Genomic DNA, 17,126 nt, shown 5'->3' with positions numbered 1-17,126 from the left:
CCCTCTTTTTCTCCAATAAATCTTAAATAAAATAAAATTCCTCCCGTAATTCTGAGTAAAGAGACTTCAAAGTGAAATTTGCCTAGTGGCTGGCTGGTGAGGTTTCCCTGAATGCAGATAATCCTATAAATGGTCTTAATAGGTTGCCTTATTTTAAAGTCTGTGGTCTTTTATTTTCTCACAACTACATACACACAAAGGCCTGCTGTGTCTTTCTGGGTAGCTTTTATTTTTTTCTCTATCAACCACCCCATACGGTACACATGGCCTGGCAAACATATGGCCACGTTATTTCTCATCCAAAGGCTTGAAGCCGTGGATTTTTGGCAGTTGATCAAATTCTGGTGTGTTCTCACGTTATGGGGAATCAGGGTAACAGACACTTTGGCCCAGTCCCATCCCAGGGACTCGGCATCCTTCGCAAGCCAGGTAATAGTGTTTCCGTCTGGCTCAGAGAGCCCCTGGCCCCCCACCCTGCCCTGGAGCTAGCACATACAGCTCATTTCATGAAAGCCAAGTGCTTTGCCCCAAATGCAGCACCCCAGGTGTTACTTTCAGTCATGGCCTTATTTGCAGGGTTGTTTATTTGGTGAAAGCTGGGAAAATTCCCTTGCCACCAACGATTTTATACATTTGCCTAAAATTCCCTCATTAGGGTTTTGATCTTTAGGGGCTAAGAAATAAGTACAAGTGACCCTGTAGTACTTGGAAACAACAATTTCACTCTTTGGTGTGGGAGAGTTTGACCCAGTAATCCCTTCCAACGTTGGGCTGAGATCTAGAGAGAAGGCAGTCTTGGTGCAAGTGGAAGGGGTTGGAGGGTCCAGTAGACCAATCCAAAATGGGGGGGGTAGTGGTTCTGGAGAACCAGAGAGCAGTGTGAAGGTCCTGCAGACACACTGGCCTTGCGACAGCCCTCCATCCTGCGATCTTGTGAGGCCACAGCTCCATCAGCCAAGAGTTCCACTGTGTGAAGAGGGGTCTGTGGGTTGCCAAAATGGTAGCCAAGAACAGAGAACAAAGGGTAAGTGGGGAGAGCCCCATTCCCCTCACCTTTTGTAAGTAATGCTTTCCCCCAGTTACCCCTGTTTCCGTTAACTCAGCAACCTTGTCCTGGTTATCTGACCCTAAAAGCCTTGGTTTTGCTCCCACCAGGAGGAGGACAGAGCCCTGAGTGCTGGGCACGGAGGCTCCCACCTCTCAGCTGTTTTTCTTTCAGACTCCGCTCTGACCTCCCCGTGAGAGGCTACCTGCCACCCAGCACGAGTGAAGAACTAAAGCGGAGTTTTCTTAGCAACTGAAGCCTCGCCCCTGGGATGGGGGAGGAGGGTCCCCTGCCAGGCTCCCTCTTTGAAGAAACACAACCGAGACCAAGTGAGAAGTAGCTACAGTTTAATACAAACCTGCACCAGAACACAATGTGTCGGGCTGTTTTGTCTTTGCCTCAAACAGGTGGCCAAAGCACAGGACCATGTGTCGTCTTGGGGTTGACACGGTCGTAGCACCATGACATTTACAGAGTGAGAAGTCACTTGGGTGCTGGAGGCCCCGACCTGACCCCAGGCCGTGCCTGCCTCCCGGGCAGCTGGGGTTTGGGTTTTCGCGTGCTTCTGTGGTTTCTGGGTGAGTACTGGAAAAGCCTTCCTCACGGCATTGGCTTGACAGAGACCTACTGTGGACTCCTAGCACTACACACACGCACACACACGCACACACGGGAGCACAATTTTCTGGTAACTTAATCCCACAAACCTAGAGAGCAGCTAAGGCAAGAACAACAGTATTTATTCAGCAAGTACAAGACCAGTTTGAGAGCTGCATTCAGTGCAACCGAAGACCCTTGGCATCCCAACCAGGAGCAGCGGGGCCGCGGATGGAGCTCGCTGGAGCTCTGCACGGGGGCAAGGAGTGGGGCTGCGGAGGGGAGGGGGCGGGGGCTGACCGTTCCTTTGGTCCCTTGAACCTCCTTCTGATTTTCATCTAGAAGCTCCTGGGCAAGGGCGGGGTCTGTGGAAGGATCGGGGGGTATATGTGTGTGGGGGGGGCGGTAAGATGAACTGGAAGGCCCATGGGGGCTGCTCCAAGATGCGGCCTCCCAGAGCCACATCCCATGGACTGTGCATCACTCGGGCGGAGGCACTCAGAGAAGGTAAAGCTTTCTTAGCCCAAGCAAGGATGCTGTGCCCGCTGGCTGCCACCACTGCTCGGCTCTTTGGCATCTGCCCAAGGCCCACGACCCAGCAAAGGGCTGGGATGAAGATGATGATGTACATTGGACCGAGGAGTCAGTGTCACGGCTTCCGAGGCCCAGATCCCTACCTACTGTCCCTGTGGTTGCCACCCTCCCCACGAGTGCCTTTGTTGCCTCTGCTCCCTGGGGTACCGTCTCTGTCCTTTCAGCTCCTAAGTGAGAAAGATGAGCAAGAAAGGAGGATGTGGCGGCAGCTCAAGCCACGTGGCAATTCCCCAACATTTAACAGGTTCTGGCTCCGACTGAACAGGCGTTAGCAGGTTTATAAGAAAGGTTGATCTACCTGTGCAAAACAGAATTCTGCAAAGCAGAATGCCTACCAAGAGAGTAAATCTTCTGGATGGTTCCATTCCCAGGTGGGATCTACAAGAAACGCCACCCACTCTTCCTTTCCACAGGTGGGGTAGACAGCCAAGCTCTTAAGGGTCGGCATGGACACTCATGGGGTCAGAAGGCCTGAACTTTCTGGGCCTCGTCTGTGAAATGGGGAGAACAACACATGTTCTGCAGTCGTGTGGGGCACTGGAGAACTCATATATGGAAGTGCTTTGAAAGCATGTGAAGCAGTGAAGACATGGGCAGGGTAGACCACTAGCCCAAGGCCCCAGTGCAAGCCCGGGGTGCGCAAAGCGAATGTGCAACATGAAATCACCTCCCTGACCGGAGGGTGAGGCTTAAGAAGGGCGGGTGGCTGGGATGCCCCCTGCTCACTCGGGGTGGATGGAGATCACCCAGCCTCTAGTGTTTCCTTGGAAACCTCCCCACGCTTCCGAGGCAGGGAGAGCCCAACCAGACGTGGGAGGAGACGGAGGACACGAGCAGGGGACAGGGAGGTGAGGACCCCAGGAGGCCACAGCACCCGTGTAGCAATGTGGGTTCTCGGCCTGGCCTCCTTCCCTGGCATCTAACCTGCTCACTCCTGAGTCCCGCTCTCCCTCTCTTAGCAGGCATGAGGCCTCTTGCCAATCACACGGGAGGAGCGGCTGGGCCTCGGTCCAGCGGGGGGAGTTTACGGGAAACAGGGTGTTTGGGGGTGTGAGTGCTGGGAGTGGCCGGAGCCAGAGATGGGAAGCCTGACTCTTGCTCCCGGAGATCCCCAGGCCTGGCGTACCAGGCGCCACAGAAGAATGTAGGAAACTACCCCAGGAGGGGAGGGGACAGGAGGAGAGCCTGGGACAGGACTGCGGCAGCCTGGAAGATTCCAGGCGGGGGAGAAGAAGGGCCCGTGAGTCCAGCACCCCACCCCGCTCCTGGTCTGTGCCCTAGGCTGTCTGGTCGGCGTCGAGTGCAGCATCTCTTAGGTCCACATCTACTCCTGTTTCTATGCTATGCTAGTGACACGAAGCACCGTTATTGTTCACAGGGTGCACAAACAAGTCAAACCAAACCACTGCGCAAACCAAACGTGCAAAACAAAATCATGTACACGCGCCTGGCACCAGCCCTGTGCCCCGCCCAGCGAGCCCCTCGGGGCCCGTGCCCCCCCCACCCGAGGCTGGAGTGGGAGGAGGAAGAAGCTGGCCAAGGGTGCAGTGTCCCTGCCACACCCACACAGGGGCCAGCGCAGAGTCGGGAGAAACAGGACACCCTGGGCATGGCTGGGAAGCCAACACCTGTCTGACTTGGGAGAAGTGACCACAGGGCCTCCTTAGGGGGAGGGGGTCCTTTTCCTCCAACACACATCTGCTAAAGTGCTCCGGACAGCTGGCGGGTGGGCCAGGGGGCGGGGCACTCAAGGCTGGGCTTTCCCAAGGCCAGCAGGTGGAGGCGGGTGTGAGAGGAGGGGCTGGGCCGGGCTCTATGCATTGGGCTCTGTGCATAGTGTGGGTTTGCTGGGCCCCCAAAAGCCTGCCGGGGCGAAGGCAGGAAAGGACTGCAGCGGGAGGAACACATCTCAAAGTGCCTGTTAGGGGTTGGCTCAAAGCACAGTGAATCACGTGTCAGACATGGGGAGGGCCCCCCCGGGTCCCGTGGCCCCCCTCAGGTGGTACGCCGCCCAGCGCAGCCTCTCCCGCCCCCTGCAGCCGTGGCCGGAGGGTGTGCGGGCTGGTGGCAGCGGTGCGTCCTCACTTGGGGGGCTGGTCAGTGCCTTTACCAAATGCCGCTTGACCTGCCTCCAGGGGGAGCGAGGATCCGAGCCGAAGCTCGCTTTGGAACATGGTCATCGATTTGAGAACCTGCGGGTAAGGACACAGAGGGTGAGCTTGCGGGGGCTCTCATCTGGGCTGTAAAGGCACAGCCACCATCTAGCGGGGGGAGCTGGTAAGCCCTCCGTGGGTGTGATCTAACTGAACCTTCACAGCTCCATCCCATTTTCCAGATGAGGAAATTAAGGCTCAGGGAAGTCGAGTGGCTTGCCCAGGGTTGTAGAGTGTGTCAGCGGTAGAGCCTGGATTTCAATCTAGGTCTTTCTGCTTCAGGGCCTCTGTGCTGAACTGCCCTACTATGCTCTAGCCTGGGCACGTGGGCTCTCGTGGTGCACACAGACCACAGACCACGAATCAGCCCGTCAGCATGTGGACCTTTGCAGACACGCCTCACTGAGTAAGACGGGGAGAAGGCTGGGCATTCCATTGTTCTGGAAAATCAAAGAACCACACCCCAAAGGCCCAGCATCTTGAAATCCCAAGACTTAGAAAAAGAGGCTTGGTGTCTCAGGGAGGGAGTGGGACATTCTTCAGTCCAGCCCATCCAGAATAGACAAGGTTGGGAGGAAGGAAGGTGGGAAGACGCCTGCTATTTGCTGAATCTGAGAGGAGTGGTGCCCTGAGATGTGCTGGGAGCAGAAGCCACTGGCCAGTGGGCCCATAGCTCTGGGCGCCCTGAGGCTTCCCGTGGGGCTGGCTGCTGCGGGAAGGGCTGTGCCCAGGCAACGGCGGGAACCGACGGCTCCCGGGACGGCACTCTACACCGCAGATACGGTGCCGACTCCCAGCACACGTCTTGTCACTGGTGCAAGCAGCCGTGGCCCTCAGGGTGGGCAACACGACTGGCTCTGAGGATGGAGAGGACCCCCCTCCCCCAGACTACAAGGTCCTCAGAACAGGAAGCATATCTCCTTTGACCCGAGCTGCCCCCAGCACATGGGGGGCACAGGGGAAGCTCAGCGGGCAGCCCCTCCCCCTCAGTACCCTTGGCCCCTCGTATTAGGAGAGCCTGTAGGCGCTGATAAATGCCACGCCCTGTGTGGAAAGTTCTGGATCTTGCTCCTTTCACTGTTCAGGTCCCAGTGCGGCCCTCACAGAGTGATGCCAGGCCTCCACCTGGTTGGGTTCTGAAGGCCACTCAGCGCGTTTGAGGAGAGTCCTCCCACCTTCGAGCGCGGCTCCTAGCATCCATCAGAGCTGCCCGCAGGACCAGGCTACATCATAGCCTTGCTTGCTCGTTCCCAGGTGGGGGGGCAGGGGGGCGTGCTACCGTTTTTGTGGCAACGACCCCCACCTTTCACTACTGCAGAGCTCCTGGGATAAACAAAGTCCCAGAGCACAGACACACCCAATGTATCATACGTGATATTACATATATTAAAATTGCTGGCAGAAAAGGGGGCAAACATGAGTCTGAGGTGAGGGAGGAAAGGGAATAAGGGAAACACCTCTTTCAGAGGCTGCTGGGGAACAGGGATGGAGATGGAGAGAGTGCAGTGGGGGTGCACAGCCCTCAAGAGGTTTCAAGGGAAAAAAAAACCATCTGGACTTAGAAGCCATGGGGAAAGCACCCGATCAGCTATGGCCTCTTGGGGTGGCTGGTGCCCACCCAGGGACTGGAAGAACCCTCCCACCCCTCCTAATGTTGGTGTGTCTGTACTGCGGGACGCGGCACTCCTCTCTAGACAAGGGGTGGGGGGAGAAGATGGAGAGAAGCTGCGGAGAGCCCCTGCCTAGGCGGGTCTCTGCTCCCGCTACCCCACCGGGGGGAGACGCAGGTCCCTGGCAGAGCAGCCCCTGTTCTTACCAGAGAGGCTGAAGCTGGACTCATGAAGGTCTCTCATGCCCCCGTGTCGGGTAACAGGCCGGGTGGGAGTGTCTGCGAGGGGCGTTCCCATCTCCTTCTTCCCAGGATGGACGACAACGGCGACATCTCCCAGGTAGGGAGTTCGGTCCACTCCCTTAACCTTTAAGGTCTAGTGAAGGATGGAGAAGGAGAGAACATGGAGAAAGGACACCGTCAGAGCCCGGATGCCAGGGCCACCAGAGCTCCCTCCACAGCTGAGAGGAGGCTGGATGTCGCCACTCTGCTCAGGGTCCAGATGACAGGCTGTGACGAAAACGCCCTACGTCTGGAGCTCAGGGAGTGGAGGATTCTCTTACCTCCTCAACAATGTGTGTGTGTGTGAGCACATGCTTGCACACGGGGGCCCCTGTCTGCTCCCTCTCAGTGTTGGTAGAGTAACAGGGTAGCAGGCAGATTTCTGGGGTACCGCCCTTGCCTGGAGCAATGCTATCCCCTCACCCGCCAGACTCTCAAGAGGCCATGCCTTTTACCATGACCTGACCACTTTGTGGGGAACGAAGCAAAATAAAGCTGATTTGGAGATGAGACACCCCCCGCCCCCGCACCCCCCGCCCCAACGACAATACTGGTTGGTTTTGTGTTCACAAAGGCAGTCACGCTAAGAGCCTACGTTCTACGTCCAGACGGTACGGGCTCCAATCCCAGTTTTGCTTCATGGAAACTCTGTGACCTTATGCAAGTTACCTAATTTCTGTACCAGTTTCCTTATTTGTCAAAATAGGATGGTGACAGCACCTATTACATATAGAACTGTTATGCGTCAAACGGATTAATACACACAGAGCTCTCAGAACTGCTCTGGCCCGATTCAAGGGACATAAGGACCAGCAGCCCTAATCATGGCAGACGTCCTTTCCGCGCGGTTGTTCACGTTAAAAGGTGCTACTAGGAGGAGGACCGAGGGAGTTGGAGTGTGCACACAGGGTCTGAAGCAACACTATAGATGGTCTACACCCCAGACACCCACCAGGGACACAATCTCCAACTCCTTGCTGCTGGCTGCTTACTGGAAACCTTGTTGAAACATACAGGGAATTTCCCGAGGGAACTTCAGCCTATTTGTGTATTCAACGGGCTTCACTTTGGTATCCTGGCTTTGGAGACCAGGGTGGGGGTGGGGCAGTGAAGGGGGGGGAAGGGTGGCAGCTCGGGCTGGCTGAATCCTGAGCCAGCAACCCTGGCAGGCTACACTCCGGCTTCCGGCAGCCCCCTCGGTCCGGGCTGCACACCCAACCCTCAGCTCTTTAGGGGCCCATCATTTGGGAAAAGACTTTTTGTTGGTTTTCTTTTTCTGCATGCATGCATTCTTTTACAGAAAGGCTGTGACAACAGGCAACAGAACAGGCTTTCACTTGGGAACCTTACATTATCATTGTAATACGCGCTTCAGATAAAGAGACTGGGGGTTGAATTTACACCAGTTCTGGAAGCTGGCGCCTCTCCAGGGCGGCTGGCCTAAGGATTGGAATGCTGTGAACTGGTGTTCATCTTACGTCTTTGTGAGCTTGGCTTTTAGAGGGCCTTACAGTACTTCCTCTGCCCTCTGCTGACCCTATTTCCTGACTAAAATATCCTTTTTGGAAAGACCACAAAACTGTCATCAGATATCCACCCCCCCTCAAATTGCAACATAATTCATCAACTGTGAAACTTGTCATTAAAGTATTCAGGGGTGCGTGGGTGGCTCAGTCAGTTAAGTGTCCAACTCTTGATTTCAGCTCAGGTCCTGATCTCCGGGGTCATGAGATTGAACCCCATGTCGGGCTTGTGGCTCGGCACCGAGTCTGCCTGATTCTCTCCCAATCTCTCCCTGACTCCCCCTGCCACTCACACACACTCTCTCTTCCTCAAAAATCAATCAATCAAACAATCAAGTAGATAATTCAGTGGTGTTTCAGTGGTGTATATTCCCAACATTGGGCCGCCCCCACAACAAAAGCAATCCCACACCCCCTCCCCACCCCTCAGCCCTGAGTAACCACTGATAAGATTTTCTAGCTACGGATTTCCTTCTTCTGGATATTTCATATATATGGAATCCTAAAATATGTGGTCTTCTGTGACTTGATCCTTTCACTTAGCACCAGGTTTTTAAGGCTCCGGTATGTAGGGTGGACTATTTGTTAGTACTGTTTCCTGTTCTGGCTCAGGAACACGGATGGATATACCTCATTCTGTTTATCCACTCAACAGCTAATGGACATTTGAGCTGTATCCACTTCTTGGGCTCTACAAATAAAAATTCGTGTAGATATATATTTTTATTTCCCTTGAGGATATACCCAGGAGTAGAACTGCTGGCTTATTTGGTAACTCTAATATCTAACTTTTGGGGAACTGCCAGTCTGTTTCCCAAGTGGCTGCGCCATTTTACATTCCTGCCAGCAAAGGATAAGTGTTCCAATTTCTCCATGGCCTAACCAACAGGTTATTTTCCAGTTTCCTTCTTAAAATGACAGCTACCCTTTGTCAGACATTCCCGGGTATGAATGCCTCCCTCTGTTCTTGCCGGTACACTCTCCAGAGGCTGGCTGAGGCCTCTGCCATTATCCACATCCGAGGAGCAGAAGGGAAATGGGACCATTCACCTCCTGACAGACCCTGAGTTTGCTTTTGGAATGAACACTGTGATAACTGAGGTCACTCTTACTTCATCGAGACTGGGAAGGAATCAGGCAATGGTGGAACCTCGAAGGCCTGCCAGCCAGCGAATCAAGAGGAACCCAGCGGTCATGGACACGCTCTTGGGCCTTCGAGAACCTGGAACTCCCTGTTTGCTAGATCACTTACAATTCTATCTGGAAATCAGGGGCGCCTGGCTGGCTCGGTCAAAGGAACATGTGACTTTTGATCTTGGGGATGTGAGTTTGAGCCCCACATGGGGTGCAGAGATTACTTAAATAAATAAAACTAAAAAAAAAGAAAAGAAAAGAAAAGAAAAAAACACACAAAACTTCTATCTGATAATCAAAGATGGGGAATGGAAACTTGCACTACCCACCCCTCCCAGCCCACGAGGGTGGCACCATAGTTTGTGAAAGAAAGCTGTGGTTTTTGTGAATGAACCTGTACAGACAGCCTCTACTGAATAACTAAGTCTTGGTGAGGACTCTGAGAGTTCGGGAAGGCCTACTGGCCTCCCATCCCACCTGGTGGAACCTTCCTTCCGGGGCTGGGGCCTCGCGGGCCAGCCAGAGGAGTGGGTGTCCAGGGAATAGCTGGGAGGGCACAGGCTGCGGCCACTGCTCCTGGAGCCTTGGGTAGTTCCAGGAAGGAATGAGAAGGGGAGCAAAGAGGGGAGGCCTGAGGCACCGAGTAAAGAAGCTTGGGTTTTGCATAAAGGACTAGAGAACCAAGAGACTAAGGAAGTTTGGCTGAAGGGGAGAGGTCATATGATCATTTCATGGCAAGTGCGCCAAGCCCCAGGTGGCTCTTCAAAGGCCTATTCCTGAGACACCATGGAGGCAGATTTCTAGAATAGTCACAAGGCAGCCGAGTCTTTCTCAGTCAGGGTCCTTCATACCTCTGGTCCCTGCTGGAAGCCAGAGCTGATGATGAGTGGAGAGCACGGGGCCTGTGAGTAGGAAGCTGATGCTGGTCTGGGACAGTGACCACAATGTGGGGGGGCAGGGTGAGGGTGGGGAGGTCACCTGGAAGTGTCCAGAAAAGGCGCCCCTGCCAGTGGCTACTTAGGGCCTCTGGCTGAAAAACACACAGACCATTTCACTGGGTCTCACCCCTGCACAGATAGCAGCTGACGGACAAGGCTGAGCTGGGCAGTTTACCAGAAATCTGCAGGGAACCACCTTCAGAACACACAGTGAGCACCTCCTGTGTACAGAGGACTGAGATGTACTGGGCAAAAAGAACAGAAGAACAGGAGAAGCCGAGTGAGGAAATTAAAAAAAAAAACAACAAAAACATCACCATCTTTCAAGTGTGCCATGATTCCAACCCCAGCATCCCAGAGTCTAGGCAGGAGAGCTGCTGGACCCTCAGTCGTGAGAGAACGCTTGCCCTATCTAGACAGCAGCCTCTGAGGCCACACTAATGCTGCCTTAGGCCACAGGGAGAGGAAACTGCACAATGCTTTCAGCTCTCACAGTGTCAAGAGATGTTCTCTCCTGATGATCTGCGATCTCCGCCCAGAGGTCAGACCTGCTTCCCAGGACCTGGAGCCGTCAGCAAGAATTTGGGCCAGATTCTCCAGGCCAGCTCTCAAACATAAGGGTGGACAGTCAACCCTTGAGCAATCAGAGCACAGCCAGTCTTCCTTAGGGTGACTATCTCCTCAGAGGACAGAATCCCTGGGAATGAGGAGAAGCCCCAAATTTTGGTGAACAGGGTGCTTATGGACTCCAAGGTCTGGGCGGGACCCTTGAGATATGAACTATTCCAGACCTGGACTTACCATTAGCAGTGTTGGCGGGGGGGGCAGTCCAAACCACTGGCAAATCCCACCCTCCTTACCACAGTCACAAGGGAGGGGGAGGTTTCAGGGAAAGAGCAACTCCAGTAACCCAGGCCAAGCCAGGAATCCCATCAGAGGATGGGCAAGAATCTTCGAGACGCTAGATGTTGGGGACATCTGTGAGCACCTTGTAGTAAGTATTCCCTTAGCTCCAGGGGCATTAGCGACTGTGCTCTTTCCATTGTTCCCAAGTGACCATTCCAGACACTAGGACTCAGTGGGAGAAGAGAGAGAGAACATCTCTGAGATTTAATACAGTCATTACAGAATTCCCCAAAAGGGGGCTACTACCTTGTCCCATAACCTTCTTCTCCTTCCCTCATCTTACCTTTTCTCTCTGGACTAGCTTCTTGTAGACAGTGTCCGGGAAGGACCTCAGGGGATAGAACTTGCCAGTGCCCTCCGCACACATGAAGACACCGTTCTCATACACGACTCGGCCCCGGCTGATGGTGACCAGGGGGACGCCATGGCAGCGCATGTTCTCGTACAGGTTGAAGTCTCCTCCCTGCACCTGGGTGCTGGCTGAGATGGTCCTGGGGGAGAGGCAGCGGTGGGAGAGAAAGCTCTGAGAAGAGGTAAAGAGGTCTCGGCTCAGTGGGAGGGGTGGATGCTCAGTGGGAAGGAATAACCCCCAAAGCTGGTGGTTGCAGGCTGAATTGTATTACCCCCCAAATTTATACGCCGAAGTCCTCACCCCCAGTCTCCGAATGTGCCTGCATTTACAGACATGGCTCTAAAAGAGCTAATTAAAGTAAAATGAGGTCATACAGGTGGACCCTAAACCAATCTGACTGATGTCTTTATAAGAAGAAATTCAGACAGCAGACATGGACACTCAGAGCAATGACCATATGAAGACAGAAGGGAAAGGCAGTCATTTACAACCCAAGGGGAGAGGCCCTAGATGAAAGCAACTCTCCTGAACCCTGCAGACACCTTGATCTTGGACTTCAAGCCTCCAGAACTGTGAGAATATAAATTTTTGGTGTGTGAGCCCTCCCCCCGCCCCATCTGTGGTAGGGTTAGGGTAGTCCCAGGAAATTAATCAACTGGGCTAAACTCTAGCATTGTTTTGTTTTTGCTTTTAGATTTATCTATTTTTTTTTTTTTTTTAGAGAGAGAGATCACAAGTAGGCATAGAGGCAGGCAGAGAGAGAGGGGAGGAAGCAGGCTCCCTGCGGAGCAGAGAGCCCGATGCGGGGCTTGATCCCAGGACCCTGAGATCATGACCCGAGCTGAAGGCAGAGGCTTTAACCCACTGAGCCACCCAGGCGCCCCTAGATTTATCTATTTTTGAGCGAGAAGGAGAGCGAGAGCGTGAGCAGGAGGGGCAGGGTGAGAGGGAGAATCTCAAGCAAACTCTGTGCTCAGCACAGAGCCTGATGCGGGGCTCAATCTCGCGACCCTGAGATCATGACCTGAGCTGAAACCGAGAGTCTGACACGTAACCGACTGCGCCCCCCAGGCGCCCCTAAACTCTAGGGACTTTTCTGCCAATAGTGATCAATGACAGCCACACCTCTACAGCAGCAGGGACCTGTCCCCCGGCGTCAGGAGGCAGAACACGGCTTCTCGAATGCTCTTTGGAGAAGAGAGTGTAGGTATCCTGGCACCAGGGCGGGTGGTGGTACACAGGGTGGACCTTCTTTTCAATTCAACTTTTTATTTTCGGATTTCCATTCAATGTTTGCCTGTCTTGCTCACTTCTGGCTTGTGCCCTGGCAAAGTGCCTGGCAAAAAGGGGCACTTAAAAATCTGTTGAGTGACTGAATGAAATTTAATAAGAAAAAAGGGTTTCCATCTCCTCTGCCCGGATCTCTGAGTAAAAACCATGCTCTGTATCCTGCGGCATGGTGACTCCTGACACACTTCGTACTATCACTCGGCTCGTGGTCACTAATGTGTGGCTGTCGAGCACCGTGCTCTCTGGAGTATCCAACACCCTCCCGGAGGGAAGCAGGGGGCAGGTGGGAGAGTGCAGAACGTCAGGGTATCTGTCCCGTTCAGCTGCGTCTTAGCTCTGTGATGTGGAGAGCTCGCTATTCTCTGGTCTTAGTTTCTTCAATAGTAAAATGGAAATAAAAACTCCAGCACGAGTGTTTTTTAGGGATGGATATCAAATGAGCTCATTGATGTGAAGCTGCTTTGAAACGCTGTGAAGAGCTGGGCCCGTGGGGAGGCTCTGTAGCCGGTCTTAAGACTGTCTTGTTCGGGGCGCCTGGAGGGCTCAGTCGGTTAAGCATCTGACTCTTGATTTTGGCTCTGGTCAGGATCTCAGGGTTGTGAGATTGAGCCCTGCGTGGGGCTCTGCGCCGCGTGGGAAGTCAGCTTAAGATCTTCTCTCTCCTTCTCCCTCTGCCCCTCCCTGCTTACTCCCTCCCTCTCTCTCTCTCTTTCGAAAAAAAAAAAAAAAAAGATGGTCTTGTTCATTGCCACATTCCTAGTGCCCAGACCATGGCAGGTCTTTAAATAGTTGTTGAATGGAGTCACACCTCAGGGGCGGACTTCTCTATGCTAGACACGGGCAAAGACGAGAAGCTTGCAGAGTTTGGGAACATAAGGTCCTTCAAACCCCATATCCCTCCAGGGCTGGAAGCTAGCAGGGGTTTTACTTTGTGGCTTCGGGGTCCCACACCACCACGTCGGCGTCAGCTCCGGGGATGATGCGGCCTTTGCGGGGGTACAGGTTGAGAAGCTTTGCTGCATTGGAACTGGTAACGGCCACAAAACGGTTCTCGTCCATCTTTCCGCCAACCTGAAACATTGCAGAAGTGCCAAGTCAACCCAACACTGCGTGTGCCTCAAACCCCTGGTCACCCTTGCCTCTGGCCAGTGGACTTTTAGTGGGTCAGAACCATGGAGCCAAGAAGGACAACGACGTGGGCACCATGGCAGACGAGCCAACCTAGTCGGCTCGGTCCCCTTGCTCACTCCTCGCTCCTTCATCCAGCAACAACGGTGAGTGGGCCCTTTGCAAAAGGCTGTCTAACCTGGTGGAAACCGACCTCCTGTTATACAACCAGCTCTACTCATGGGCTCACTACAGAGGGGTCGGTAGCCTCCCTTCACCCATGAAGGGACATATATTCTGTTCTGTCCAAAAACATCTTCCTGCCTCAGCCACCAGCAAGAGCACCGTGGACTCCCTTCAGGGGGGATTCCTTGGCCACTCCTGCGTCCCCCTGTGCTGGTGGTCTCATCTTGAGAAGGTCAAATCTCCTTCAGCTCCTACTTTGCTGTAGCTACTCTGTGATAGGTCAAGACCAAAGATACCTATCCTTCATGGGGAGAACAGGTGGTATTTAAATGAAGTCCTAGTCCCTATCTTTTCTGAAAAGTAATTAGGCAAAATATATGAAGAGCCTTAAAAATGTTCATATCCTTTGGGCCAGAAATCTGCTTCTAGGAACCTATCCTAATTAAATAATTAGAAATGCTGACAATATATATACTTATGAACAAAGAAATTCTCTGCAGCATTCTTTGGGAGTGCAAAGATTTGAAACAGCTCAAAGTTCCAAACCTCAGAGAAGGATGAACAAATGTGGTACTTCCATCGGAGGAAATGTTATTTAGCTATTCAAAAAGATGTTTTATTATTTATTTATTTTTAAAGATTTTATTTTTTTATTTGACAGACAGAGATCACAAGTAGGCAGAGAGGCAGGCAGAGAAAGAGAGAGGGGGAAACAGGCTCCCCGCTGAGCAGAGAGCCTGATGTGGGGCTCGATCCCAGGACCCTGCAATCATGACCTGAGCTGAAGGCAGAGGCTTAACCCACTGAGCCACCCAGGTGCCCCTCAAAAAGATGTTTTAAAAAGAATTTTTACCAATATAGGCAAACACTTTAGACTGTTACATAAAAAGAAAATGAACCCAGTTATTAAAATAATATGTAGCACACACATAGAACTGGGAAGAAATATATCAAAATATTAATCATTTAATTTCTCAGTATGTAATTATGGGGATTTCCCCCCCTAATACTTCTCTGTATTTTCCAAATTTCTAGAATAGGCTGTACTACCTTTCTGTTTGGGGGAGTGGGTGGAGGGTGGGAATATCTTTTTGGTTTTGTTTTTGAATGAAACAGGGAGCCATTGATGCAGCCCTCCATAGAGTGAAAACTCTTGCTAGGACTGGAGTGGAGATGGGTCCCCAGAACATACCACTCCTCTCTCCCAGATGACACTCAGGCGGTCTTGCACGCCACTCACTCCATGCGGGATTTTGGTGAAGTCCTCCTTGCCCATAGCTTTCTGCTTCGTAGTGAAAGGCCGGTGATCTGATGCCACAATATTCAGAGTATCACTGGAGAGAGAGAAAGATGTGACCGCTAAGGGAGGGAAGATAGGGTCCCAGACGGTGGGGACAGATGCAGGGGAAAAGCTTTCCTTTGGGACCCAGGCCAAGCTGATCTCTGAAGTATGATCTCAAACAAGTTACTTAATCTGTATGAACCTCAGTTGACTCATCTACAGAATGGGAATATGGGTAGAGTGTGACACCGACTGTCAGCGTCACAGGAGACACGGAGGAGAGCTTTTGGGACATCATCTTTCAAGAGCGAAGACTGCAGGTGAATAAAGACTGAACTTAGCATTTTGCTCATGTGAGGCCCAGATGCCAGCTTCCTCTCATTGCCTTCCTCAACCCCTACCAGTACCTGCTGGTGACAAGCCTGTGCTGGGCAAAACATTTACAGGTTCAATGCTCAGCTTTGCTAAACAACTTGCAGCCGTCGCCTTTCTTGGATGTGGGGCTCTAATAGCACCGAAGGGGAAAGGAGGGACGAGAGAGAAAAGTCTGCCTTCATAAACCAGTCACAATGTACAAGTCAACCCGTTCATCACCCATTCCCTCCATGAGTGTCAGAGGGTTACTGAGGCTGGCCTCCATGCGAGGCTGCGGGAGGCTACGGTGTGGTGGGGCTCTTCTGGGCTTCTGGGCTCGCTAGGAACTCAGGGCAGAGACTCAGGATGGTGAGACGCCAGACTCTGCCAAATGAGGGTGGTAGAGCTGGGCCACATTCTGAGATCTCTGCAGCCGAGGGCTCAGAGGTGGTGAGGGGCGGAGGGGGAAGGGTGCCACATTGCCCAGGCTGGGGCAGCCTCAGGAAGAAACACTGTTGGAGGGCAGGCAGGGTCCGAGTTGGAGGATGAAAGTCATGTGAGAGAGGGGGACAACCGCTGGGACCACACAGCAGGAGCCCTGAGAATCTAGTTTATTTGTAGGAGGTGATAAAGTCTTGGGAGTACCTGATGGCTACCCGCATCAGAGGGGGACCTGGGAGCAGAAGGCATTCTCTGGCTTGGTGACCAGATCTGTAAGGCCCTCAGATGACTTGGGGTCAGGCAGCACATGGGGCACTGGGCTACACACTGAGCCCTGGCAGGGCTCATCAGTCACAGCTGTTGCCAAATGACTACTGTCCTTGGCCAGATCCCCAGTGAGATGACTTAGCTCTTCCTGAGTCAAAGCTCCTGCTCTGGGCCTCCTCAGAGCCTGTGGGAGGGACTCCCCACACAGTGGATGGTTTGTTCTAGGGCCCTGGGGTTGCCCACATTCCCTGGGCCTGCAGAACTCAACAGAGTTTCACCTTCTCCTCAGGGGCCTTCCAGACACCCAGGCAGGGATCAGATCAGAAGAGGGGACTGTTAGGGTCACCAACAGAGGGTTAGGGACCTCAACTCCCATTCTTTAACCAGGTCTTACTGAGTACCCACTTCAAAAAAAGACTCATACACACCTGGGGCAGGTGTGAATGAATGTGGTCACATTCCAGAAGGGCTTTTTTTAAAAAGATTTCTTCTGTATTTATTTGAGAGAGCAGGGGTTGGGGGAGAAGGGCCAGAAGGAGAGGGAGAAGCAGGCTCCCCTCCGAGCAGGGAGCCTGAGGACACACTGCTCTATCCCAGGGCCCTGGGATCATGACCTGAGGTGAAGGCAGACTGAGCCACCCAGGCGCCTCCTCCAGAAAGGCTTTTGAGGTCCCCTAAGTGTCTAGGAGATATGACACACCCAACCATAAAGTTTAAAACATGACTGGCTTTGTGAAGTCCTTTAAAATTTTCCATAGTCAAATGAAAAAAAAAACAAAAACCTTCTGGCCCCTTTAAGAAATTAGATTTTGCACAGAGAACAAACTGGTGGTTTCCAGAAGGGAGGGGGGTGGCCGGAGGGGCACAATGGGTGATGGGGAGGGGGCGGTACAGGCTTCCAGTTCTGGAATGAGTAAGTCACCGGGACGAAAGGCACAGCACAGGGGGTCTAGTCCATGGCACTGCAACCGTGTTGTAGGGTGACAGATCATAGCTACACCTGTGAGCCCAGCATAACCCACAGAGCTGTCGACTCGCTGTGACACACCTGAATGTAATGTCACAT

At 52.9% G+C, this 17,126-nt stretch overlaps 1 protein-coding gene across 1 annotated transcript in view; it reads right to left on the bottom strand.

Annotated features, from left to right (window-relative positions):
* Window positions 1-4,178: 4,178 nt before the first annotated feature.
* The window catches only part of LOC111158474 (dihydropyrimidinase like 5), a 49,294-nt gene continuing 36,346 nt past the window's right edge, over window positions 4,179-17,126 (bottom strand). The window contains exons 8-12 of the mRNA XM_022520515.1: window positions 14,909-15,050; window positions 13,352-13,494; window positions 11,065-11,272; window positions 6,206-6,374; window positions 4,179-4,428 (exon numbers count right to left, since the gene is read on the bottom strand). Of these exons, the coding sequence (XP_022376223.1) occupies window positions 4,343-4,428; window positions 6,206-6,374; window positions 11,065-11,272; window positions 13,352-13,494; window positions 14,909-15,050 (748 nt within the window). The 3' untranslated portion in view covers window positions 4,179-4,342. The remainder of the gene's footprint in view (window positions 4,429-6,205; window positions 6,375-11,064; window positions 11,273-13,351; window positions 13,495-14,908; window positions 15,051-17,126) is intronic.

This window comes from Enhydra lutris, unplaced genomic scaffold (assembly GCF_002288905.1).
Source record: "Enhydra lutris kenyoni isolate GAN:26980312 unplaced genomic scaffold, ASM228890v2 scaffoldscaffold59, whole genome shotgun sequence".
Classification (NCBI taxonomy): Eukaryota; Metazoa; Chordata; class Mammalia; order Carnivora; family Mustelidae; genus Enhydra; species Enhydra lutris.
This window is presented reverse-complemented; position numbering and strand designations above follow the sequence as displayed.